The sequence below is a fragment of the Trichoplusia ni genome, unplaced genomic scaffold, assembly GCF_003590095.1.
Source record: "Trichoplusia ni isolate ovarian cell line Hi5 unplaced genomic scaffold, tn1 tig00004085, whole genome shotgun sequence".
Classification (NCBI taxonomy): domain Eukaryota; kingdom Metazoa; phylum Arthropoda; class Insecta; order Lepidoptera; family Noctuidae; genus Trichoplusia; species Trichoplusia ni.
Window position 1 is genome coordinate 1 of NW_020800508.1, and position 25,804 is coordinate 25,804.

The 25,804-nt window shown below is 38.9% G+C and overlaps 3 protein-coding genes across 6 annotated transcripts; all 3 read right to left on the reverse strand.

Moving 5' to 3' along the window:
* Positions 1–1,052: 1,052 nt before the first annotated feature.
* Positions 1,053–11,087, reverse strand: LOC113508197. The gene is made up of 11 exons (XM_026891154.1): positions 10,942–11,087; positions 10,490–10,689; positions 10,002–10,210; positions 9,501–9,666; positions 6,438–6,588; positions 5,986–6,185; positions 5,498–5,706; positions 4,996–5,161; positions 1,933–2,083; positions 1,481–1,680; positions 1,053–1,205 (listed from the first exon to the last, which is right to left on the reverse strand). Exons 1-11 carry the CDS (start codon positions 11,069–11,071, stop codon positions 1,053–1,055), a joined length of 1,935 nt encoding a protein of 644 aa, XP_026746955.1. The 5' UTR covers positions 11,072–11,087.
* A 1,183-nt stretch (positions 11,088–12,270) lies between these two features.
* Positions 12,271–18,560, reverse strand: LOC113508196 (Golgi-specific brefeldin A-resistance guanine nucleotide exchange factor 1-like). Its single transcript, XM_026891153.1, has 7 exons — positions 18,502–18,560; positions 16,834–16,982; positions 15,441–15,591; positions 14,989–15,188; positions 14,503–14,711; positions 14,001–14,166; positions 12,271–12,843 (listed from the first exon to the last, which is right to left on the reverse strand). The coding sequence occupies exons 3-7, from the start codon at positions 15,568–15,570 to the stop codon at positions 12,700–12,702; spliced, it is 849 nt and encodes a 282-aa protein (XP_026746954.1). The 5' UTR covers positions 15,571–15,591; positions 16,834–16,982; positions 18,502–18,560; the 3' UTR covers positions 12,271–12,699.
* Positions 18,561–20,068: 1,508 nt separating this feature from the next.
* On the reverse strand, positions 20,069–25,349 carry LOC113508195 (Golgi-specific brefeldin A-resistance guanine nucleotide exchange factor 1-like). 4 transcript variants are annotated; one of them, XR_003401994.1, is made up of 6 exons: positions 24,440–25,349; positions 23,988–24,187; positions 23,500–23,708; positions 22,998–23,163; positions 21,330–21,838; positions 20,069–20,088 (listed from the first exon to the last, which is right to left on the reverse strand). XR_003401994.1 is itself a non-coding variant. In XM_026891152.1 (5 exons), exons 1-5 carry the CDS (start codon positions 24,615–24,617, stop codon positions 21,473–21,475), a joined length of 759 nt encoding a protein of 252 aa, XP_026746953.1. In that variant the 5' UTR covers positions 24,618–25,349; the 3' UTR covers positions 20,749–21,472. The 4 variants fall into 4 exon arrangements, 2 of the variants coding, with proteins under 2 accessions (XP_026746953.1, XP_026746952.1); XR_003401995.1 differs by lacking the exon at positions 20,069–20,088 and having other exon boundaries at positions 20,749–21,478; positions 21,577–21,838; XM_026891152.1 differs by lacking the exon at positions 20,069–20,088 and having other exon boundaries at positions 20,749–21,478.
* Between the last annotated feature and the right edge of the window lie 455 nt (positions 25,350–25,804).

Consider the following 25,804-nt stretch of genomic DNA (forward strand, 5'->3'; position numbering starts at 1 on the left):
ACGCAGACTATATTGAGATTGAGATACGTCAAACGCGTCGAAAGCCCCGTTCAGACTAACACAAGGTTCATCAACCATTTATTAAAGAAATTAAACGAAATCGAGTTATGTGGTCTTCATATTCTTGCCGCTGTTTCTTGTGTGTCTATGTAGTAATAGTCCACCACGCCGCAGACGATTTTGAATTAATCGTTACAATAAACTGAAGGATTAAATCAAAATCGTCTCCGGGATAGGGATTGTCTTATCTTGATCTCGGTGTCTTCAAATCTTGAGATTTATCCATCGACATATGTTTTTTTTTTTTAATATTAAAAAGTTTTTTATATTTTAAAATATGTCAAGAAGTAGAGTTACATTTTGTCCTTTTTTTAAGTGCTTTTCATTTTTTTTTTACCTTTTGTATGGTAATTTATGACAAAAAATGTTTGCACTCAAACGTTATCATTCCCTATTTTATCCATCCACAGGTTGTAGTTGTTATGTGGGCGGTACTTACGGTGGGCGGGCAGGCGACAGTGAGCAGCCTCGCGTGGTGCTGGTGGTGGGCGGGCACTGCGCGGTAGCGGGTGCCGTTACCAGCGCCACGACGCTGCAGCACGCGCCAGAGGTAAGCTTCACGTACAAGACCGGTACGTTCCGCTGGCATCACCATTTCTTCGTTCCTAGGAAAAGGTAAGTTAAAAGGTCAATTAACGAATTATTCATAATATATAGCATTGTGTTAAAATTAAAATATTTGTACTCCTACTAGTTTCATAGGTATCATTTACTTATGATTCATGAAGGATTTCAATAATTGCAATTCAACCTGTGTGAACCACAAAACCATAACAACGAAATTTAACATTTCGGGCTATGACTAACTGAGACCTTTTCCAGGATAATAGCAAAACCATCTCGAATATAATTTTATTTTACTACACAAGACTTAACCCATCTTCTAAGCCGGATCAAATTCATTTATTAATCAAATTTCAGTCAATAGAAACAACCCACTTGATAGAATGGAATATAGCTTAAGCATGATTTGATCGAATCCTCAGATCCATTCAGCCCCCTGAGGTTCTTGACAAAGTCTCGACGGTCATGGGCACGTTGAGTTTCTTGGCGTTGTGGTTGTGCTGGTCCATGTTCAGCATGATCACGGAGTAGACCAGCCGGAAGGCCGCGTCAGTATTCGCGGATGGGTCTCCGTTCGTGCTCTGTATGAGACACAACGAATGTTATATGAAAATACTGTGCTTTTGATAAGAAACTATCTGATGTGGGGCGAGAACTACTTCAAGAATAATCTCGTATGTTTTTTTTATTTTTTATTATGAGCTAAATGTCTACATACCGCATAGACCCATAGTTAAATAAAATCGTAGGAGTACTACCGCATAGCATTTCAATTGACAAAGAATGAAATGAGCAAAAGAGAGATAATATGTCATTTGGTGAAAAATCGCAAAGCAAGAAAATGAATATTACTGACATGCCACCGTTCAGCGAATCGTTCCATAACGAGGAAGTTGAGTGGTGCTTCTCCGGGCAGTCTGAATGTCTCCAGATACAGTCGCAGAGCCTGGTCGATCCTCAAGCCGGCGTAGTCGAAGATGTCGGCGAAGGCGCCCAGGACTGAGGGACCACCGTCCTCGTCTTCACCGCGAGACGAGCGCTTGCAGATATATTCACCTGGTACAACGAGATAGCGACAAATAAGTCCATGTCGTATTTACGAGAAACTTTCTGGGCAAACCTAAAATCGAATCCATACATGTAGAAATAAATATAAACCTTTTTATTTCTTAAGTCTATGAATGGGTAGGTGGAACTTACTACAAATATTAAGTGGTCAATTAATGAAATCGTTTTTTATTGAAACATTACAAAAAAAACATTGAACTTTAAGCAAAGAAACTAGGCAATTTAGGCAATGAAACTCACGAATCATTTTCTTGTCCAAATCCGGGTTTTCTCTGAGGAAGATGGCGACTTCGTGCGGGTCTAGCGGCGTGGTCAGCACTCCATGCTCCTGCAGGAACTCGATGCCGCGCTCTGGCTTCTGGTTGAACATCTCCGTGCCTTGGGTCACCCACTGCATGTTAAGAACAAGGATCGACATCAGTACAACACGTCATATAAGTAGTTAGATAAGCGCAAGCTTTGATTGATTGATAAGTTGATTCTCAAATAATAACAATCTAAAAAGGGTTAGAGCACAAATAACATGGACTTAAAAAATATGGCAAAAATACAAAACACACAAACAAATAACACAGACACATAAAAGTTAAAATTCAACGACGACGGAAACGACCACTGAAAAGTTACACATTTAAAATACAAAAAACGAAAATCACGTAAACATTGATTTGAGTTATCTGCATCTATTGTGAATCTTCTAGAAGACAACCTCAAGCGCTCCGGACGTATTATTGAAGTTAGAAACCAATACGCACTGAAAATGTTATCTTCAATAAAACGCCTGGAGACCTAAAGATAGCAGTCTTCGGTTCTTCACGGGGAAGAAGTTTCTTCAGCAAAGTATAAAAATCTTCTCCTTGAGGAATATAATACCTTCAGCGCCCCGGGCGTATTATTCAAGTTAACATTAAGGTGACTCGGAAATATTAGTTTCAATAAGACGCCCGAAGAACTCAAGTCATTAGATCTTCATGGCGACACGGTTATTCTTTCCTGATGAACAAAATGAGGCGGACATTATATTACATTACCACATTAAACGCAAGTAAAAAAAATAAGTGTTAAACAAAAGTGTTTCAAAAAACGACAACATTCAAATACCAAGTACACCTGTACTACAAACAAAAGTCATTATTCTACTTGTTTTTTTTTTTTTCGTTTGGTTGTTCCTGCTAGGCAGTATTTGAATACTGTTTCAATGGGAAACTAGAGAACAACTACAAGTGTTATTAAGCGAGAATAAGCAGTAAGACTTGTTGAGCTGTTGTAATTCTTCGGTCAGAAAGGCTTTAACGCCCCGGACGTATTATTGAAGTTAGCATCGAAAGCGCACGAAAATGTTAGCTTCAACAAGACGCCCGGAGAACTAAAGACAGAGTAGTATTCACGATGCTTCCGATCCTGTATCCAATTCTTATCTGACTGGAACCTTTATAGCTTGTTATTCTTCTAGAAGTAACCTTCAGCACCCCGGACGTATTATTGAAGTTAGCAACCAAGACACACTGAAAATGTTAGCTTCAATAAGACGCCCGGAGAACTAAAGATAGCAGTCTTCAATAGTTCATGTTCTTGATAGTCTGCGAATTTATTTACATTTTTCTGAAAACATACAATACTATTAGTAATACACTACCTTAGGTAAGAGCCGTCCAATATAAAGTGTCTTGACAATCTCCAGCAGATGGCGCCGCGAGTCGCGCACGCAGTCCGCGTGTCGCACCGCCGCTGCGCATGCGCGGCGTAGAGCAAACTGCGCCTTGCTGGACTGGCCCAGTGCTACTCCTACAAATAAAATTATATACAAAAAGTAATATAATAATCGCTTAGAAAATACCGTGAGCTAAACCAATAACAAACATTAATTTACATGATACACGGACCATTCGAATGTCTGACTGACATTTGAGTATGTGATTTGAACGTCTATGAAACCTCCGGCGACACGCGGGTCCTTAATGACTTTAATTCGAGAGTTATATTTTAATTTTTTTATGAAACTTATGGTAGTCTTGCGATAAGGGAGGCGCAGCGTTCGAGTCCGTTCAGTGCCATCAAGGCTCCCGTCTCCCGAGACTTGTTGGTCTCCAACTCCTCGACGGTAGGTGGTGATGCGCGCTCGAAGGCTGCTGATAGTGCCGTCATCTGGGGTATCATTATCATTAGAATCAGTCTAAATCTAAAATTAATAAGTTTTGCTTGCTAAATTAATATTAGATATAGGTACGTTACTAAGGCACTACTCACAAATTCACAAAAGAAAAAGGAAATGCGGTTAATTAAATATATTAATTCAATAGATACAGTTATTTACACACAGAACAGCAAATACAAATCTTTATCGCCCCGGGAAGACTGTTACAAAGTTTTTTGTGTCACAGTGAAGCCTAAACGACTTAATTCGAAAGTAATTCCGGAGTAAAGAAACTTACGAAAACATCAATATCAATAAAAACTAAAAACATTACACATTTTTTTTTTTAATAATAAACTTTAAGTTATGTAATAAGTCCAGCAAGACATTCTGGAACCATTCCATAACCTGTAGACCCAGAACGTACTAAAAAGAAAAATAACACAAGATGGCGCTAGTAATTTGATGAGGAAATATCGCAAGTCGTGAAGCAGATCCTTTAGCAAAAGCCGTTCAGTTGCAAGGTTTCAGATAAGTAACGCGAAGCGACATTTCTACAATCGTTAACGCCACTAAATCAAACTAAAACGAATTTAAGTGACATTTCCTCATAAACACAAATCAATAAAAAATGCAACTAACCGCGTTCAATACCGTTTTAGTTATCATACTGACCAATATTGAGATTGAGATACGTCAAACGCGTCCGAAAGCCCCGTTCAGACTAACACAAGGTTCATCAACCATTTATTAAAGAAATTAAACGAAATCGAGTTATGTGGTCTTCATATTCTTGCCGCTGTTTCTTGTGTGTCTATGTAGTAATAGTCCACCACGCCGCAGACGATTTTGAATTAATCGTTACAATAAACTGAAGGATTAAATCAAAATCGTCTCCGGGATAGGGATTGTCTTATCTTGATCTCGGTGTCTTCAAATCTTGAGATTTATCCATCGACATATGTTTTTTTTTTTATAATATTAAAAAGTTTTTTATATTTTAAAATATGTCAAGAAGTAGAGTTACATTTTGTCCTTTTTTTAAGTGCTTTTCATTTTTTTTTTACCTTTTGTATGGTAATTTATGACAAAAAATGTTTGCACTCAAACGTTATCATTCCCTATTTTATCCATCCACAGGTTGTAGTTGTTATGTGGGCGGTACTTACGGTGGGCGGGCAGGCGACAGTGAGCAGCCTCGCGTGGTGCTGGTGGTGGGCGGGCACTGCGCGGTAGCGGGTGCCGTTACCAGCGCCACGACGCTGCAGCACGCGCCAGAGGTAAGCTTCACGTACAAGACCGGTACGTTCCGCTGGCATCACCATTTCTTCGTTCCTAGGAAAAGGTAAGTTAAAAGGTCAATTAACGAATTATTCATAATATATAGCATTGTGTTAAAATTAAAATATTTGTACTCCTACTAGTTTCATAGGTATCATTTACTTATGATTCATGAAGGATTTCAATAATTGCAATTCAACCTGTGTGAACCACAAAACCATAACAACGAAATTTAACATTTCGGGCTATGACTAACTGAGACCTTTTTCCAGGATAATAGCAAAACCATCTCGAATATAATTTTATTTTACTACACAAGACTTAACCCATCTTCTAAGCCGGATCAAATTCATTTATTAATCAAATTTCAGTCAAATAGAAACAACCCACTTGATAGAATGGAATATAGCTTCAAGCATGATTTGATCGAAATCCTCAGATCCATTCAGCCCCCTGAGGTTCTTGACAAAGTCCTCGACGGTCATGGGCACGTTGAGTTTCTTGGCGTTGTGGTTGTGCTGGTCCATGTTCAGCATGATCACGGAGTAGACCAGCCGGAAGGCCGCGTCAGTATTCGCGGATGGGTCTCCGTTCGTGCTCTGTATGAGACACAACGAATGTTATATGAAAATACTGTGCTTTTGATAAGAAACTATCTGATGTGGGGGCGAGAACTACTTCAAGAATCAATCTCGTATGTTTTTTTTTATTTTTTATTATGAGCTAAATGTCTACATACCGCATAGACCCATAGTTAAATAAAATCGTAGGAGTACTACCGCATAGCATTTCAATTGACAAAAGAATGAAATGAGCAAAAGAGAGATAATATGTCATTTGGTGAAAAATCGCAAAGCAAGAAAATGAATATTACTGACATGCCACCGTTCAGCGAATCGTTCCATAACGAGGAAGTTGAGTGGTGCTTCTCCGGGCAGTCTGAATGTCTCCAGATACAGTCGCAGAGCCTGGTCGATCCTCAAGCCGGCGTAGTCGAAGATGTCGGCGAAGGCGCCCAGGACTGAGGGACCACCGTCCTCGTCTTCACCGCGAGACGAGCGCTTGCAGATATATTCACCTGGTACAACGAGATAGCGACAAATAAGTCCATGTCGTATTTACGAGAAACTTTCTGGGCAAACCTAAAATCGAATCCATACATGTAGAAATAAATATAAACCTTTTTATTTCTTAAGTCTATGAATGGGTAGGTGGAACTTACTACAAATATTAAGTGGTCAATTAATGAAATCGTTTTTTATTGAAACATTACAAAAAAAACATTGAACTTTAAGCAAAGAAACTAGGCAATTTAGGCAATGAAACTCACGAATCATTTTCTTGTCCAAATCCGGGTTTTCTCTGAGGAAGATGGCGACTTCGTGCGGGTCTAGCGGCGTGGTCAGCACTCCATGCTCCTGCAGGAACTCGATGCCGCGCTCTGGCTTCTGGTTGAACATCTCCGTGCCTTGGGTCACCCACTGCATGTTAAGAACAAGGATCGACATCAGTACAACACGTCATATAAGTAGTTAGATAAGCGCAAGCTTTGATTGATTGATAAGTTGATTCTCAAATAATAACAATCTAAAAAGGGTTAGAGCACAAATAACATGGACTTAAAAAATATGGCAAAAATACAAAACACACAAACAAATAACACAGACACATAAAAGTTAAAATTCAACGACGACGGAAACGACCACTGAAAAGTTACACATTTAAAATACAAAAAACGAAAATCACGTAAACATTGATTTGAGTTATCTGCATCTATTGTGAATCTTCTAGAAGACAACCTCAAGCGCTCCGGACGTATTATTGAAGTTAGCAACCAATACGCACTGAAAATGTTATCTTCAATAAAACGCCTGGAGACCTAAAGATAGCAGTCTTCGGTTCTTCACGGGGAAGAAGTTTCTTCAGCAAAGTATAAAAATCTTCTCCTTGAGGAATATAATACCTTCAGCGCCCCGGGCGTATTATTCAAGTTAACATTTAGGTGACTCGGAAATATTAGTTTCAATAAGACGCCCGAAGAACTCAAGTCATTAGATCTTCATGGCGACACGGTTATTCTTTCCTGATGAACAAAATGAGGCGGACATTATATTACATTACCACATTAAACGCAAGTAAAAAAATAAGTGTTAAACAAAAGTGTTTCAAAAAACGACAACATTCAAATACCAAGTACACCTGTACTACAAACAAAAGTCATTATTCTACTTGTTTTTTTTTTTTTCGTTTGGTTGTTCCTGCTAGGCAGTATTTGAATACTGTTTCAATGGGAAACTAGAGAACAACTACAAGTGTTATTAAGCGAGAATAAGCAGTAAGACTTGTTGAGCTGTTGTAATTCTTCGGTCAGAAAGGCTTTAACGCCCCGGACGTATTATTGAAGTTAGCATCGAAAGCGCACGAAAATGTTAGCTTCAACAAGACGCCCGGAGAACTAAAGACAGAGTAGTATTCACGATGCTTCCGATCCTGTATCCAATTCTTATCTGACTGGAACCTTTATAGCTTGTTATTCTTCTAGAAGTAACCTTCAGCACCCCGGACGTATTATTGAAGTTAGCAACCAAGACACACTGAAAATGTTAGCTTCAATAAGACGCCCGGAGAACTAAAGATAGCAGTCTTCAATAGTTCATGTTCTTGATAGTCTGCGAATTTATTTACATTTTTCTGAAAACATACAATACTATTAGTAATACACTACCTTAGGTAAGAGCCGTCCAATATAAAGTGTCTTGACAATCTCCAGCAGATGGCGCCGCGAGTCGCGCACGCAGTCCGCGTGTCGCACCGCCGCTGCGCATGCGCGGCGTAGAGCAAACTGCGCCTTGCTGGACTGGCCCAGTGCTACTCCTACAAATAAAATTATATACAAAAAGTAATATAATAATCGCTTAGAAAATACCGTGAGCTAAACCAATAACAAACATTAATTTACATGATACACGGACCATTCGAATGTCTGACTGACATTTGAGTATGTGATTTGAACGTCTATGAAACCTCCGGCGACACGCGGGTCCTTAATGACTTTAATTCGAGAGTTATATTTTAATTTTTTTATGAAACTTATGGTAGTCTTGCGATAAGGGAGGCGCAGCGTTCGAGTCCGTTCAGTGCCATCAAGGCTCCCGTCTCCCGAGACTTGTTGGTCTCCAACTCCTCGACGGTAGGTGGTGATGCGCGCTCGAAGGCTGCTGATAGTGCCGTCATCTGGGGTATCATTATCATTAGAATCAGTCTAAATCTAAAATTAATAAGTTTTGCTTGCTAAATTAATATTAGATATAGGTACGTTACTAAGGCACTACTCACAAATTCACAAAAGAAAAAGGAAATGCGGTTAATTAAATATATTAATTCAATAGATACAGTTATTTACACACAGAACAGCAAATACAAATCTTTATCGCCCCGGGGAAGACTGTTACAAAGTTTTTTGTGTCACAGTGAAGCCTAAACGACTTAATTCGAAAGTAATTCCGGAGTAAAGAAACTTACGAAAACATCAATATCAATAAAAACTAAAAACATTACACATTTTTTTTTTTAATAATAAACTTTAAGTTATGTAATAAGTCCAGCAAGACATTCTGGAACCATTCCATAACCTGTAGACCCAGAACGTACTAAAAAGAAAAATAACACAAGATGGCGCTAGTAATTTGATGAGGAAATATCGCAAGTCGTGAAGCAGATCCTTTAGCAAAAGCCGTTCAGTTGCAAGGTTTCAGATAAGTAACGCGAAGCGACATTTCTACAATCGTTAACGCCACTAAATCAAACTAAAACGAATTTAAGTGACATTTCCTCATAAACACAAATCAATAAAAAATGCAACTAACCGCGTTCAATACCGTTTTAGTTATCATACTGACCAATATTGAGATTGAGATACGTCAAACGCGTCCGAAAGCCCCGTTCAGACTAACACAAGGTTCATCAACCATTTATTAAAGAAATTAAACGAAATCGAGTTATGTGGTCTTCATATTCTTGCCGCTGTTTCTTGTGTGTCTATGTAGTAATAGTCCACCACGCCGCAGACGATTTTGAATTAATCGTTACAATAAACTGAAGGATTAAATCAAAATCGTCTCCGGGATAGGGATTGTCTTATCTTGATCTCGGTGTCTTCAAATCTTGAGATTTATCCATCGACATATGTTTTTTTTTTTATAATATTAAAAAGTTTTTTATATTTTAAAATATGTCAAGAAGTAGAGTTACATTTTGTCCTTTTTTTAAGTGCTTTTCATTTTTTTTTTACCTTTTGTATGGTAATTTATGACAAAAAATGTTTGCACTCAAACGTTATCATTCCCTATTTTATCCATCCACAGGTTGTAGTTGTTATGTGGGCGGTACTTACGGTGGGCGGGCAGGCGACAGTGAGCAGCCTCGCGTGGTGCTGGTGGTGGGCGGGCACTGCGCGGTAGCGGGTGCCGTTACCAGCGCCACGACGCTGCAGCACGCGCCAGAGGTAAGCTTCACGTACAAGACCGGTACGTTCCGCTGGCATCACCATTTCTTCGTTCCTAGGAAAAGGTAAGTTAAAAGGTCAATTAACGAATTATTCATAATATATAGCATTGTGTTAAAATTAAAATATTTGTACTCCTACTAGTTTCATAGGTATCATTTACTTATGATTCATGAAGGATTTCAATAATTGCAATTCAACCTGTGTGAACCACAAAACCATAACAACGAAATTTAACATTTCGGGCTATGACTAACTGAGACCTTTTTCCAGGATAATAGCAAACCATCTCGAATATAATTTTATTTTACTACACAAGACTTAACCCATCTTCTAAGCCGGATCAAATTCATTTATTAATCAAATTTCAGTCAAATAGAAACAACCCACTTGATAGAATGGAATATAGCTTCAAGCATGATTTGATCGAAATCCTCAGATCCATTCAGCCCCCTGAGGTTCTTGACAAAGTCCTCGACGGTCATGGGCACGTTGAGTTTCTTGGCGTTGTGGTTGTGCTGGTCCATGTTCAGCATGATCACGGAGTAGACCAGCCGGAAGGCCGCGTCAGTATTCGCGGATGGGTCTCCGTTCGTGCTCTGTATGAGACACAACGAATGTTATATGAAAATACTGTGCTTTTGATAAGAAACTATCTGATGTGGGGGCGAGAACTACTTCAAGAATCAATCTCGTATGTTTTTTTTTATTTTTTATTATGAGCTAAATGTCTACATACCGCATAGACCCATAGTTAAATAAAATCGTAGGAGTACTACCGCATAGCATTTCAATTGACAAAAGAATGAAATGAGCAAAAGAGAGATAATATGTCATTTGGTGAAAAATCGCAAAGCAAGAAAATGAATATTACTGACATGCCACCGTTCAGCGAATCGTTCCATAACGAGGAAGTTGAGTGGTGCTTCTCCGGGCAGTCTGAATGTCTCCAGATACAGTCGCAGAGCCTGGTCGATCCTCAAGCCGGCGTAGTCGAAGATGTCGGCGAAGGCGCCCAGGACTGAGGGACCACCGTCCTCGTCTTCACCGCGAGACGAGCGCTTGCAGATATATTCACCTGGTACAACGAGATAGCGACAAATAAGTCCATGTCGTATTTACGAGAAACTTTCTGGGCAAAACTAAAATCGAATCCATACATGTAGAAATAAATATAAACCTTTTTATTTCTTAAGTCTATGAATGGGTAGGTGGAACTTACTACAAATATTAAGTGGTCAATTAATGAAATCGTTTTTTATTGAAACATTACAAAAAAAACATTGAACTTTAAGCAAAGAAACTAGGCAATTTAGGCAATGAAACTCACGAATCATTTTCTTGTCCAAATCCGGGTTTTCTCTGAGGAAGATGGCGACTTCGTGCGGGTCTAGCGGCGTGGTCAGCACTCCATGCTCCTGCAGGAACTCGATGCCGCGCTCTGGCTTCTGGTTGAACATCTCCGTGCTTGGGTCACCCACTGCATGTTAAGAACAAGGATCGACATCAGTACAACACGTCATATAAGTAGTTAGATAAGCGCAAGCTTTGATTGATTGATAAGTTGATTCTCAAATAATAACAATCTAAAAAGGGTTAGAGCACAAATAACATGGACTTAAAAAATATGGCAAAAATACAAAACACACAAACAAATAACACAGACACATAAAAGTTAAAATTCAACGACGACGGAAACGACCACTGAAAAGTTACACATTTAAAATACAAAAAACGAAAATCACGTAAACATTGATTTGAGTTATCTGCATCTATTGTGAATCTTCTAGAAGACAACCTCAAGCGCTCCGGACGTATTATTGAAGTTAGAAACCAATACGCACTGAAAATGTTATCTTCAATAAAACGCCTGGAGACCTAAAGATAGCAGTCTTCGGTTCTTCACGGGGAAGAAGTTTCTTCAGCAAAGTATAAAAATCTTCTCCTTGAGGAATATAATACCTTCAGCGCCCCGGGCGTATTATTCAAGTTAACATTTAGGTGACTCGGAAATATTAGTTTCAATAAGACGCCCGAAGAACTCAAGTCATTAGATCTTCATGGCGACACGGTTATTCTTTCCTGATGAACAAAATGAGGCGGACATTATATTACATTACCACATTAAACGCAAGTAAAAAAAATAAGTGTTAAACAAAAGTGTTTCAAAAAACGACAACATTCAAATACCAAGTACACCTGTACTACAAACAAAAGTCATTATTCTACTTGTTTTTTTTTTTTCGTTTGGTTGTTCCTGCTAGGCAGTATTTGAATACTGTTTCAATGGGAAACTAGAGAACAACTACAAGTGTTATTAAGCGAGAATAAGCAGTAAGACTTGTTGAGCTGTTGTAATTCTTCGGTCAGAAAGGCTTTAACGCCCCGGACGTATTATTGAAGTTAGCATCGAAAGCGCACGAAAATGTTAGCTTCAACAAGACGCCCGGAGAACTAAAGACAGAGTAGTATTCACGATGCTTCCGATCCTGTATCCAATTCTTATCTGACTGGAACCTTTATAGCTTGTTATTCTTCTAGAAGTAACCTTCAGCACCCCGGACGTATTATTGAAGTTAGCAACCAAGACACACTGAAAATGTTAGCTTCAATAAGACGCCCGGAGAACTAAAGATAGCAGTCTTCATAGTTCATGTTCTTGATAGTCTGCGAATTTATTTACATTTTTCTGAAAACATACAATACTATTAGTAATACACTACCTTAGGTAAGAGCCGTCCAATATAAAGTGTCTTGACAATCTCCAGCAGATGGCGCCGCGAGTCGCGCACGCAGTCCGCGTGTCGCACCGCCGCTGCGCATGCGCGGCGTAGAGCAAACTGCGCCTTGCTGGACTGGCCCAGTGCTACTCCTACAAATAAAATTATATACAAAAAGTAATATAATAATCGCTTAGAAAATACCGTGAGCTAAACCAATAACAAACATTAATTTACATGATACACGGACCATTCGAATGTCTGACTGACATTTGAGTATGTGATTTGAACGTCTATGAAACCTCCGGCGACACGCGGGTCCTTAATGACTTTAATTCGAGAGTTATATTTTAATTTTTTTATGAAACTTATGGTAGTCTTGCGATAAGGGAGGCGCAGCGTTCGAGTCCGTTCAGTGCCATCAAGGCTCCCGTCTCCCGAGACTTGTTGGTCTCCAACTCCTCGACGGTAGGTGGTGATGCGCGCTCGAAGGCTGCTGACAGTGCCGTCATCTGGGGTATCATTATCATTAGAATCAGTCTAAATCTAAAATTAATAAGTTTTGCTTGCTAAATTAATATTAGATATAGGTACGTTACTAAGGCACTACTCACAAATTCACAAAAGAAAAAGGAAATGCGGTTAATTAAATATATTAATTCAATAGATACAGTTATTTACACACAGAACAGCAAATACAAATCTTTATCGCCCCAGGGAAGACTGTTACAAAGTTTTTTGTGTCACAGTGAAGCCTAAACGACTTAATTCGAAAGTAATTCCGGAGTAAAGAAACTTACGAAAACATCAATATCAATAAAAACTAAAAACATTACACATTTTTTTTTTAATAATAAACTTTAAGTTATGTAATAAGTCCAGCAAGACATTCTGGAACCATTCCATAACCTGTAGACCCAGAACGTACTAAAAAGAAAAATAACACAAGATGGCGCTAGTAATTTGATGAGGAAATATCGCAAGTCGTGAAGCAGATCCTTTAGCAAAAGCCGTTCAGTTGCAAGGTTTCAGATAAGTAACGCGAAGCGACATTTCTACAATCGTTAACGCCACTAAATCAAACTAAAACGAATTTAAGTGACATTTCCTCATAAACACAAATCAATAAAAAATGCAACTAACCGCGTTCAATACCGTTTTAGTTATCATACTGACCAATATTGAGATTGAGATACGTCAAACGCGTCCGAAAGCCCCGTTCAGACTAACACAAGGTTCATCAACCATTTATTAAAGAAATTAAACGAAATCGAGTTATGTGGTCTTCATATTCTTGCCGCTGTTTCTTGTGTGTCTATGTAGTAATAGTCCACCACGCCGCAGACGATTTTGAATTAATCGTTACAATAAACTGAAGGATTAAATCAAAATCGTCTCCGGGATAGGGATTGTCTTATCTTGATCTCGGTGTCTTCAAATCTTGAGATTTATCCATCGACATATGTTTTTTTTTTATAATATTAAAAAGTTTTTTATATTTTAAAATATGTCAAGAAGTAGAGTTACATTTTGTCCTTTTTTTAAGTGCTTTTCATTTTTTTTTTACCTTTTGTATGGTAATTTATGACAAAAAATGTTTGCACTCAAACGTTATCATTCCCTATTTTATCCATCCACAGGTTGTAGTTGTTATGTGGGCGGTACTTACGGTGGGCGGGCAGGCGACAGTGAGCAGCCTCGCGTGGTGCTGGTGGTGGGCGGGCACTGCGCGGTAGCGGGTGCCGTTACCAGCGCCACGATGCTGCAGCACGCGCCAGAGGTAAGCTTCACGTACAAGACCGGTACGTTCCGCTGGCATCACCATTTCTTCGTTCCTAGGAAAAGGTAAGTTAAAAGGTCAATTAACGAATTATTCATAATATATAGCATTGTGTTAAAATTAAAATATTTGTACTCCTACTAGTTTCATAGGTATCATTTACTTATGATTCATGAAGGATTTCAATAATTGCAATTCAACCTGTGTGAACCACAAAACCATAACAACGAAATTTAACATTTCGGGCTATGACTAACTGAGACCTTTTTCCAGGATAATAGCAAAACCATCTCGAATATAATTTTATTTTACTACACAAGACTTAACCCATCTTCTAAGCCGGATCAAATTCATTTATTAATCAAATTTCAGTCAAATAGAAACAACCCACTTGATAGAATGGAATATAGCTTCAAGCATGATTTGATCGAAATCCTCAGATCCATTCAGCCCCCTGAGGTTCTTGACAAAGTCCTCGACGGTCATGGGCACGTTGAGTTTCTTGGCGTTGTGGTTGTGCTGGTCCATGTTCAGCATGATCACGGAGTAGACCAGCCGGAAGGCCGCGTCAGTATTCGCGGATGGGTCTCCGTTCGTGCTCTGTATGAGACACAACGAATGTTATATGAAAATACTGTGCTTTTGATAAGAAACTATCTGATGTGGGGGCGAGAACTACTTCAAGAATCAATCTCGTATGTTTTTTTTATTTTTTATTATGAGCTAAATGTCTACATACCGCATAGACCCATAGTTAAATAAATCGTAGGAGTACTACCGCATAGCATTTCAATTGACAAAAGAATGAAATGAGCAAAAGAGAGATAATATGTCATTTGGTGAAAAATCGCAAAGCAAGAAAATGAATATTACTGACATGCCACCGTTCAGCGAATCGTTCCATAACGAGGAAGTTGAGTGGTGCTTCTCCGGGCAGTCTGAATGTCTCCAGATACAGTCGCAGAGCCTGGTCGATCCTCAAGCCGGCGTAGTCGAAGATGTCGGCGAAGGCGCCCAGGACTGAGGGACCACCGTCCTCGTCTTCACCGCGAGACGAGCGCTTGCAGATATATTCACCTGGTACAACGAGATAGCGACAAATAAGTCCATGTCGTATTTACGAGAAACTTTCTGGGCAAACCTAAAATCGAATCCATACATGTAGAAATAAATATAAACCTTTTTATTTCTTAAGTCTATGAATGGGTAGGTGGAACTTACTACAAATATTAAGTGGTCAATTAATGAAATCGTTTTTTATTGAAACATTACAAAAAAAACATTGAACTTTAAGCAAAGAAACTAGGCAATTTAGGCAATGAAACTCACGAATCATTTTCTTGTCCAAATCCGGGTTTTCTCTGAGGAAGATGGCGACTTCGTGCGGGTCTAGCGGCGTGGTCAGCACTCCATGCTCCTGCAGGAACTCGATGCCGCGCTCTGGCTTCTGGTTGAACATCTCCGTGCCTTGGGTCACCCACTGCATGTTAAGAACAAGGATCGACATCAGTACAACACGTCATATAAGTAGTTAGATAAGCGCAAGCTTGATTGATTGATAAGTTGATTCTCAAATAATAACAATCTAAAAAGGGTTAGAGCACAAATAACATGGACTTAAAAAATATGGCAAAAATACAAAACACACAAACAAATAACACAGACACATAAAAGTTAAAATTCAACGACGACGGAAACGACCACTGAAAAGTTACACATTTAAAATACAAAAAACGAAAATCACGTAAACATTGATTTGAGTTATCTGCATCTATTGTGAATCTTCTAGAAGACAACCTCAAGCGCTCCGGACGTATTATTGAAGTTAGCAACCATACGCACTGAAAATGTTATCTTCAATAAAACGCCTGGAGACCTAAAGATAGCAGTCTTCGGTTCTTCACGGGGAAGAAGTTTCTTCAGCAAAGTATAAAAATCTTCTCCTTGAGGAATATAATACCTTCAGCGCCCCGGGCGTATTATTCAAGTTAACATTTAGGTGACTCGGAAATATTAGTTTCAATAAGACGCCCGAAGAACTCAAGTCATTAGATCTTCATGGCGACACGGTTATTCTTTCCTGATGAACAAAATGAGGCGGACATTATATTACATTACCACATTAAACGCAAGTAAAAAAAATAAGTGTTAAACAAAAGTGTTTCAAAAAACGACAACATTCAAATACCAAGTACACCTGTACTACAAACAAAAGTCATTATTCTACTTGTTTTTTTTTTTTCGTTTGGTTGTTCCTGCTAGGCAGTATTTGAATACTGTTTCAATGGGAAACTAGAGAACAACTACAAGTGTTATTAAGCGAGAATAAGCAGTAAGACTTGTTGAGCTGTTGTAATTCTTCGGTCAGAAAGGCTTTAACGCCCCGGACGTATTATTGAAGTTAGCATCGAAAGCGCACGAAAATGTTAGCTTCAACAAGACGCCCGGAGAACTAAAGACAGAGTAGTATTCACGATGCTTCCGATCCTGTATCCAATTCTTATCTGACTGGAACCTTTATAGCTTGTTATTCTTCTAGAAGTAACCTTCAGCACCCCGGACGTATTATTGAAGTTAGCAACCAAGACACACTGAAAATGTTAGCTTCAATAAGACGCCCGGAGAACTAAAGATAGCAGTCTTCAATAGTTCATGTTCTTGATAGTCTGCGAATTTATTTACATTTTTCTGAAAACATACAATACTATTAGTAATACACTACCTTAGGTAAGAGCCGTCCAATATAAAGTGTCTTGACAATCTCCAGCAGATGGCGCCGCGAGTCGCGCACGCAGTCCGCGTGTCGCACCGCCGCTGCGCATGCGCGGCGTAGAGCAAACTGCGCCTTGCTGGACTGGCCCAGTGCTACTCCTACAAATAAAATTATATACAAAAAGTAATATAATAATCGCTTAGAAAATACCGTGAGCTAAACCAATAACAAACATTAATTTACATGATACACGGACCATTCGAATGTCTGACTGACATTTGAGTATGTGATTTGAACGTCTATGAAACCTCCGGCGACACGCGGGTCCTTAATGACTTTAATTCGAGAGTTATATTTTAATTTTTTTATGAAACTTATGGTAGTCTTGCGATAAGGGAGGCGCAGCGTTCGAGTCCGTTCAGTGCCATCAAGGCTCCCGTCTCCCGAGACTTGTTGGTCTCCAACTCCTCGACGGTAGGTGGTGATGCGCGCTCGAAGGCTGCTGACAGTGCCGTCATCTGGGGTATCATTATCATTAGAATCAGTCTAAATCTAAAATTAATAAGTTTTGCTTGCTAAATTAATATTAGATATAGGTACGTTACTAAGGCACTACTCACAAATTCACAAAAGAAAAAGGAAATGCGGTTAATTAAATATATTAATTCAATAGATACAGTTATTTACACACAGAACAGCAAATACAAATCTTTATCGCCCCAGGGAAGACTGTTACAAAGTTTTTTGTGTCACAGTGAAGCCTAAACGACTTAATTCGAAAGTAATTCCGGAGTAAAGAAACTTACGAAAACATCAATATCAATAAAAACTAAAACATTACACATTTTTTTTTTTTAATAATAAACTTTAAGTTATGTAATAAGTCCAGCAAGACATTCTGGAACCATTCCATAACCTGTAGACCCAGAACGTACTAAAAAGAAAAATAACACAAGATGGCGCTAGTAATTTGATGAGGAAATATCGCAAGTCGTGAAGCAGATCCTTTAGCAAAAGCCGTTCAGTTGCAAGGTTTCAGATAAGTAACGCGAAGCGACATTTCTACAATCGTTAACGCCACTAAATCAAACTAAACGAATTTAAGTGACATTTCCTCATAAACACAAATCAATAAAAAATGCAACTAACCGCGTTCAATACCGTTTTAGTTATCATACTGACCAATATTGAGATTGAGATACGTCAAACGCGTCCGAAAGCCCCGTTCAGACCTAACACAAGGTTCATCAACCATTTATTAAAGAAATTAAACGAAATCGAGTTATGTGGTCTTCATATTCTTGCCGCTGTTTCTTGTGTGTCTATGTAGTAATAGTCCACCACGCCGGCAGACGATTTTGAATTAATCGTTACAATAAACTGAAGGATTAAATCAAAATCGTCTCCGGGATAGGGATTGTCTTATCTTGATCTCGGTGTCTTCAAATCTTGAGATTTATCCATCGACATATGTTTTTTTTTTATAATATTAAAAAGTTTTTTATATTTAAAATATGTCAAGAAGTAGAGTTACATTTTGTCCTTTTTTTAAGTGCTTTTCATTTTTTTTTTTACCTTTTGTATGGTAATTTATGACAAAAAATGTTTGCACTCAAACGTTATCATTCCCTATTTTATCCATCCACAGGTTGTAGTTGTTATGTGGGCGGTACTTACGGTGGGCGGGCAGGCGACAGTGAGCAGCCTCGCGTGGTGCTGGTGGTGGGCGGGCACTGCGCGGTAGCGGGTGCCGTTACCAGCGCCACGATGCTGCAGCACGCGCCAGAGGTAAGCTTCACGTACAAGACCGGTAGTTCCGCTGGCATCACCATTTCTTCGTTCCTAGGAAAAGGTAAGTTAAAAGGTCAATTAACGAATTATTCATAATATATAGCATTGTGTTAAAATTAAAATATTTGTACTCCTACTAGTTTCATAGGTATCATTTACTTATGATTCATGAAGGATTTCAATAATTGCAATTCAACCTGTGTGAACCACAAAACCATAACAACGAAATTTAACATTTCGGGCTATGACTAACTGAGACCTTTTTCCAGGATAATAGCAAAACCATCTCGAATATAATTTTATTTTACTACACAAGACTTAACCCATCTTCTAAGCCGGATCAAATTCATTTATTAATCAAATTTCAGTCAAATAGAAACACCCACTTGATAGAATGGAATATAGCTTCAAGCATGATTTGATCGAAATCCTCAGATCCATTCAGCCCCCTGAGGTTCTTGACAAAGTCCTCGACGGTCATGGGCACGTTGAGTTTCTTGGCGTTGTGTTGTGCTGGTCCATGTTCAGCATGATCACGGAGTAGACCAGCCGGAAGGCCGCGTCAGTATTCGCGGATGGGTCTCCGTTCGTGCTCTGTATGAGACACAACGAATGTTATATGAAAATACTGTGCTTTTGATAAGAAACTATCTGATGTGGGGGCGAGAACTACTTCAAGAATCAATCTCGTATGTTTTTTTTTATTTTTTATTATGAGCTAAATGTCTACATACCGCATAGACCCATAGTTAAATAAAATCGTAGGAGTACTACCGGCATAGCATTTCAATTGACAAAGAATGAAATGAGCAAAAGAGAGATAATATGTCATTTGGTGAAAAATCGCAAAGCAAGAAAATGAATATTACTGACATGCCACCGTTCAGCGAATCGTTCCATAACGAGGAAGTTGAGTGGTGCTTCTCCGGCAGTCTGAATGTCTCCAGATACAGTCGCAGAGCCTGGTCGATCCTCAAGCCGGCGTAGTCGAAGATGTCGGCGAAGGCGCCCAGGACTGAGGGACCACCGTCCTCGTCTTCACCGCGAGACGAGCGCTTGCAGATATATTCACCTGGTACAACGAGATAGCGACAAATAAGTCCATGTCGTATTTACGAGAAACTTTCTGGGCAAACCTAAAATCGAATCCATACATGTAGAAATAAATATAAACCTTTTTATTTCTTAAGTCTATGAATGGGTAGGTGGAACTTACTACAAATATTAAGTGGTCAATTAATGAAATCGTTTTTTATTGAAACATTACAAAAAAAACATTGAACTTTAAGCAAAGAAACTAGGCAATTTAGGCAATGAAACTCACGAATCATTTTCTTGTCCAAATCCGGGTTTTCTCTGAGGAAGATGGCGACTTCGTGCGGGTCTAGCGGCGTGGTCAGCACTCCATGCTCCTGCAGGAACTCGATGCGCGCTCTGGCTTCTGGTTGACATCTCCGTGCCTTGGGTCACCCACTGCATGTTAAGAACAAGGATCGACATCAGTACAACACGTCATATAAGTAGTTAGATAAGCGCAAGCTTTGATTGATTGATAAGTTGATTCTCAAATAATAACAATCTAAAAAGGGTTAGAGCACAAATAACATGGACTTAAAAAATATGGCAAAATACAAAACACACAAACAAATAACACAGACACATAAAAGTAAAATTCAACGACGACGGAAACGACCACTGAAAAGTTACACATTTAAAATACAAAAAACGAAAATCACGTAAACATTGATTTGAGTTATCTGCATCTATTGTGAATCTTCTAGAAGACAACCTCAAGCGCTCCGGACGTATTATTGAAGTTAGCAACCCATACGCACTGAAAATGTTATCTTCAATAAAACGCCTGGAGACCTAAAGATAGCAGTCTTCGGTTCTTCACGGGGAAGAAGTTTCTTCAGCAAAGTATAAAAATCTTCTCCTTGAGGAATATAATACCTTCAGCGCCCGGGCGTATTATTCAAGTTAACATTTAGGTGACTCGGAAATATTAGTTTCAATAAGACGCCCGAAGAACTCAAGTCATTAGATCTTCATGGCGACACGGTTATTCTTTTCCTGATGAACAAAATGAGGCGGACATTATATTACATTACCACATTAACGCAAGTAAAAAAAATAAGTGTTAAACAAAAGTGTTTCAAAAAACGACAACATTCAAATACCAAGTACACCTGTACTACAAACAAAAGTCATTATTCTACTTGTTTTTTTTTTTTCGTTTGGTTGTTCCTGCTAGGCAGTATTTGAATACTGTTTCAATGGGAAACTAGAGAACAACTACAAGTGTTATTAAGCGAGAATAAGCAGTAAGACTTGTTGAGCTGTTGTAATTCTTCGGTCAGAAAGGCTTTAACGCCCCGGACGTATTATTGAAGTTAGCATCGAAAGCGCACGAAAATGTTAGCTTCAACAAGACGCCCGGAGAACTAAAGACAGAGTAGTATTCACGATGCTTCCGATCCTGTATCCAATTCTTATCTGACTGGAACCTTTATAGCTTGTTATTCTTCTAGAAGTAACCTTCAGCACCCCGGACGTATTATTGAAGTTAGCAACCAAGACACACTGAAAATGTTAGCTTCAATAAGACGCCCGGAGAACTAAAGATAGCAGTCTTCAATAGTTCATGTTCTTGATAGTCTGCGAATTTATTTACATTTTTCTGAAAACATACAATACTATTAGTAATACACTACCTTAGGTAAGAGCCGTCCAATATAAAGTGTCTTGACAATCTCCAGCAGATGGCGCCGCGAGTCGCGCACGCAGTCCGCGTGTCGCACCGCCGCTGCGCATGCGCGGCGTAGAGCAAACTGCGCCTTGCTGGACTGGCCCAGTGCTACTCCTACAAATAAAATTATATACAAAAAGTAATATAATAATCGCTTAGAAAATACCGTGAGCTAAACCAATAACAAACATTAATTTACATGATACACGGACCATTCGAATGTCTGACTGACATTTGAGTATGTGATTTGAACGTCTATGAAACCTCCGGCGACACGCGGGTCCTTAATGACTTTAATTCGAGAGTTATATTTTAATTTTTTTATGAAACTTATGGTAGTCTTGCGATAAGGGAGGCGCAGCGTTCGAGTCCGTTCAGTGCCATCAAGGCTCCCGTCTCCCGAGACTTGTTGGTCTCCAACTCCTCGACGGTAGGTGGTGATGCGCGCTCGAAGGCTGCTGACAGTGCCGTCATCTGGGGTATCATTATCATTAGAATCAGTCTAAATCTAAAATTAATAAGTTTTGCTTGCTAAATTAATATTAGATATAGGTACGTTACTAAGGCACTACTCACAAATTCACAAAAGAAAAAGGAAATGCGGTTAATTAAATATATTAATTCAATAGATACAGTTATTTACACACAGAACAGCAAATACAAATCTTTATCGCCCCAGGGAAGACTGTTACAAAGTTTTTTGTGTCACAGTGAAGCCTAAACGACTTAATTCGAAAGTAATTCCGGAGTAAAGAAACTTACGAAAACATCAATATCAATAAAAACTAAAAACATTACACATTTTTTTTTTTAATAATAAACTTTAAGTTATGTAATAAGTCCAGCAAGACATTCTGGAACCATTCCATAACCTGTAGACCCAGAACGTACTAAAAAGAAAAATAACACAAGATGGCGCTAGTAATTTGATGAGGAAATATCGCAAGTCGTGAAGCAGATCCTTTAGCAAAAGCCGTTCAGTTGCAAGGTTTCAGATAAGTAACGCGAAGCGACATTTCTACAATCGTTAACGCCACTAAATCAAACTAAAACGAATTTAAGTGACATTTCCTCATAAACACAAATCAATAAAAAATGCAACTAACCGCGTTCAATACCGTTTTAGTTATCATACTGACCAATATTGAGATTGAGATACGTCAAACGCGTCCGAAAGCCCCGTTCAGACTAACACAAGGTTCATCAACCATTTATTAAAGAAATTAAACGAAATCGAGTTATGTGGTCTTCATATTCTTGCCGCTGTTTCTTGTGTGTCTATGTAGTAATAGTCCACCACGCCGCAGACGATTTTGAATTAATCGTTACAATAAACTGAAGGATTAAATCAAAATCGTCTCCGGGATAGGGATTGTCTTATCTTGATCTCGGTGTCTTCAAATCTTGAGATTTATCCATCGACATATGTTTTTTTTTTTATAATATTAAAAAGTTTTTTATATTTTAAAATATGTCAAGAAGTAGAGTTACATTTTGTCCTTTTTTTAAGTGCTTTTCATTTTTTTTTTACCTTTTGTATGGTAATTTATGACAAAAAATGTTTGCACTCAAACGTTATCATTCCCTATTTTATCCATCCACAGGTTGTAGTTGTTATGTGGGCGGTACTTACGGTGGGCGGGCAGGCGACAGTGAGCAGCCTCGCGTGGTGCTGGTGGTGGGCGGGCACTGCGCGGTAGCGGGTGCCGTTACCAGCGCCACGATGCTGCAGCACGCGCCAGAGGTAAGCTTCACGTACAAGACCGGTACGTTCCGCTGGCATCACCATTTCTTCGTTCCTAGGAAAAGGTAAGTTAAAAGGTCAATTAACGAATTATTCATAATATATAGCATTGTGTTAAAATTAAAATATTTGTACTCCTACTAGTTTCATAGGTATCATTTACTTATGATTCATGAAGGATTTCAATAATTGCAATTCAACCTGTGTGAACCACAAAACCATAACAACGAAATTTAACATTTCGGGCTATGACTAACTGAGACCCTTTTCCAGGATAATAGCAAAACCATCTCGAATATAATTTTATTTTACTACACAAGACTTAACCCATCTTCTAAGCCGGATCAAATTCATTTATTAATCAAATTTCAGTCAAATAGAAACAACCCACTTGATAGAATGGAATATAGCTTCAAGCATGATTTGATCGAAATCCTCAGATCCATTCAGCCCCCTGAGGTTCTTGACAAAGTCCTCGACGGTCATGGGCACGTTGAGTTTCTTGGCGTTGTGGTTGTGCTGGTCCATGTTCAGCATGATCACGGAGTAGACCAGCCGGAAGGCCGCGTCAGTATTCGCGGATGGGTCTCCGTTCGTGCTCTGTATGAGACACAACGAATGTTATATGAAAATACTGTGCTTTTGATAAGAAACTATCTGATGTGGGGGCGAGAACTACTTCAAGAATCAATCTCGTATGTTTTTTTTTATTTTTTATTATGAGCTAAATGTCTACATACCGCATAGACCCATAGTTAAATAAAATCGTAGGAGTACTACCGCATAGCATTTCAATTGACAAAAGAATGAAATGAGCAAAAGAGAGATAATATGTCATTTGGTGAAAAATCGCAAAGCAAGAAAATGAATATTACTGACATGCCACCGTTCAGCGAATCGTTCCATAACGAGGAAGTTGAGTGGTGCTTCTCCGGGCAGTCTGAATGTCTCCAGATACAGTCGCAGAGCCTGGTCGATCCTCAAGCCGGCGTAGTCGAAGATGTCGGCGAAGGCGCCCAGGACTGAGGGACCACCGTCCTCGTCTTCACCGCGAGACGAGCGCTTGCAGATATATTCACCTGGTACAACGAGATAGCGACAAATAAGTCCATGTCGTATTTACGAGAAACTTTCTGGGCAAAACTAAAATCGAATCCATACATGTAGAAATAAATATAAACCTTTTTATTTCTTAAGTCTATGAATGGGTAGGTGGAACTTACTACAAATATTAAGTGGTCAATTAATGAAATCGTTTTTTATTGAAACATTACAAAAAAAACATTGAACTTTAAGCAAAGAAACTAGGCAATTTAGGCAATGAAACTCACGAATCATTTTCTTGTCCAAATCCGGGTTTTCTCTGAGGAAGATGGCGACTTCGTGCGGGTCTAGCGGCGTGGTCAGCACTCCATGCTCCTGCAGGAACTCGATGCCGCGCTCTGGCTTCTGGTTGAACATCTCCGTGCCTTGGGTCACCCACTGCATGTTAAGAACAAGGATCGACATCAGTACAACACGTCATATAAGTAGTTAGATAAGCGCAAGCTTTGATTGATTGATAAGTTGATTCTCAAATAATAACAATCTAAAAAGGGTTAGAGCACAAATAACATGGACTTAAAAAATATGGCAAAAATACAAAACACACAAACAAATAACACAGACACATAAAAGTTAAAATTCAACGACGACGGAAACGACCACTGAAAAGTTACACATTTAAAATACAAAAAACGAAAATCACGTAAACATTGATTTGAGTTATCTGCATCTATTGTGAATCTTCTAGAAGACAACCTCAAGCGCTCCGGACGTATTATTGAAGTTAGCAACCCATACGCACTGAAAATGTTATCTTCAATAAAACGCCTGGAGACCTAAAGATAGCAGTCTTCGGTTCTTCACGGGGAAGAAGTTTCTTCAGCAAAGTATAAAAATCTTCTCCTTGAGGAATATAATACCTTCAGCGCCCCGGGCGTATTATTCAAGTTAACATTTAGGTGACTCGGAAATATTAGTTTCAATAAGACGCCCGAAGAACTCAAGTCATTAGATCTTCATGGCGACACGGTTATTCTTTCCTGATGAACAAAATGAGGCGGACATTATATTACATTACCACATTAAACGCAAGTAAAAAAAATAAGTGTTAAACAAAAGTGTTTCAAAAAACGACAACATTCAAATACCAAGTACACCTGTACTACAAACAAAAGTCATTATTCTACTTGTTTTTTTTTTTTCGTTTGGTTGTTCTGCTAGGCAGTATTTGAATACTGTTTCAATGGGAAACTAGAGAACAACTACAAGTGTTATTAAGCGAGAATAAGCAGTAAGACTTGTTGAGCTGTTGTAATTCTTCGGTCAGAAAGGCTTTAACGCCCCGGACGTATTATTGAAGTTAGCATCGAAAGCGCACGAAAATGTTAGCTTCAACAAGACGCCCGGAGAACTAAAGACAGAGTAGTATTCACGATGCTTCCGATCCTGTATCCAATTCTTATCTGACTGGAACCTTTATAGCTTGTTATTCTTCTAGAAGTAACCTTCAGCACCCCGGACGTATTATTGAAGTTAGCAACCAAGACACACTGAAAATGTTAGCTTCAATAAGACGCCCGGAGAACTAAAGATAGCAGTCTTCAATAGTTCATGTTCTTGATAGTCTGCGAATTATTTACATTTTTCTGAAA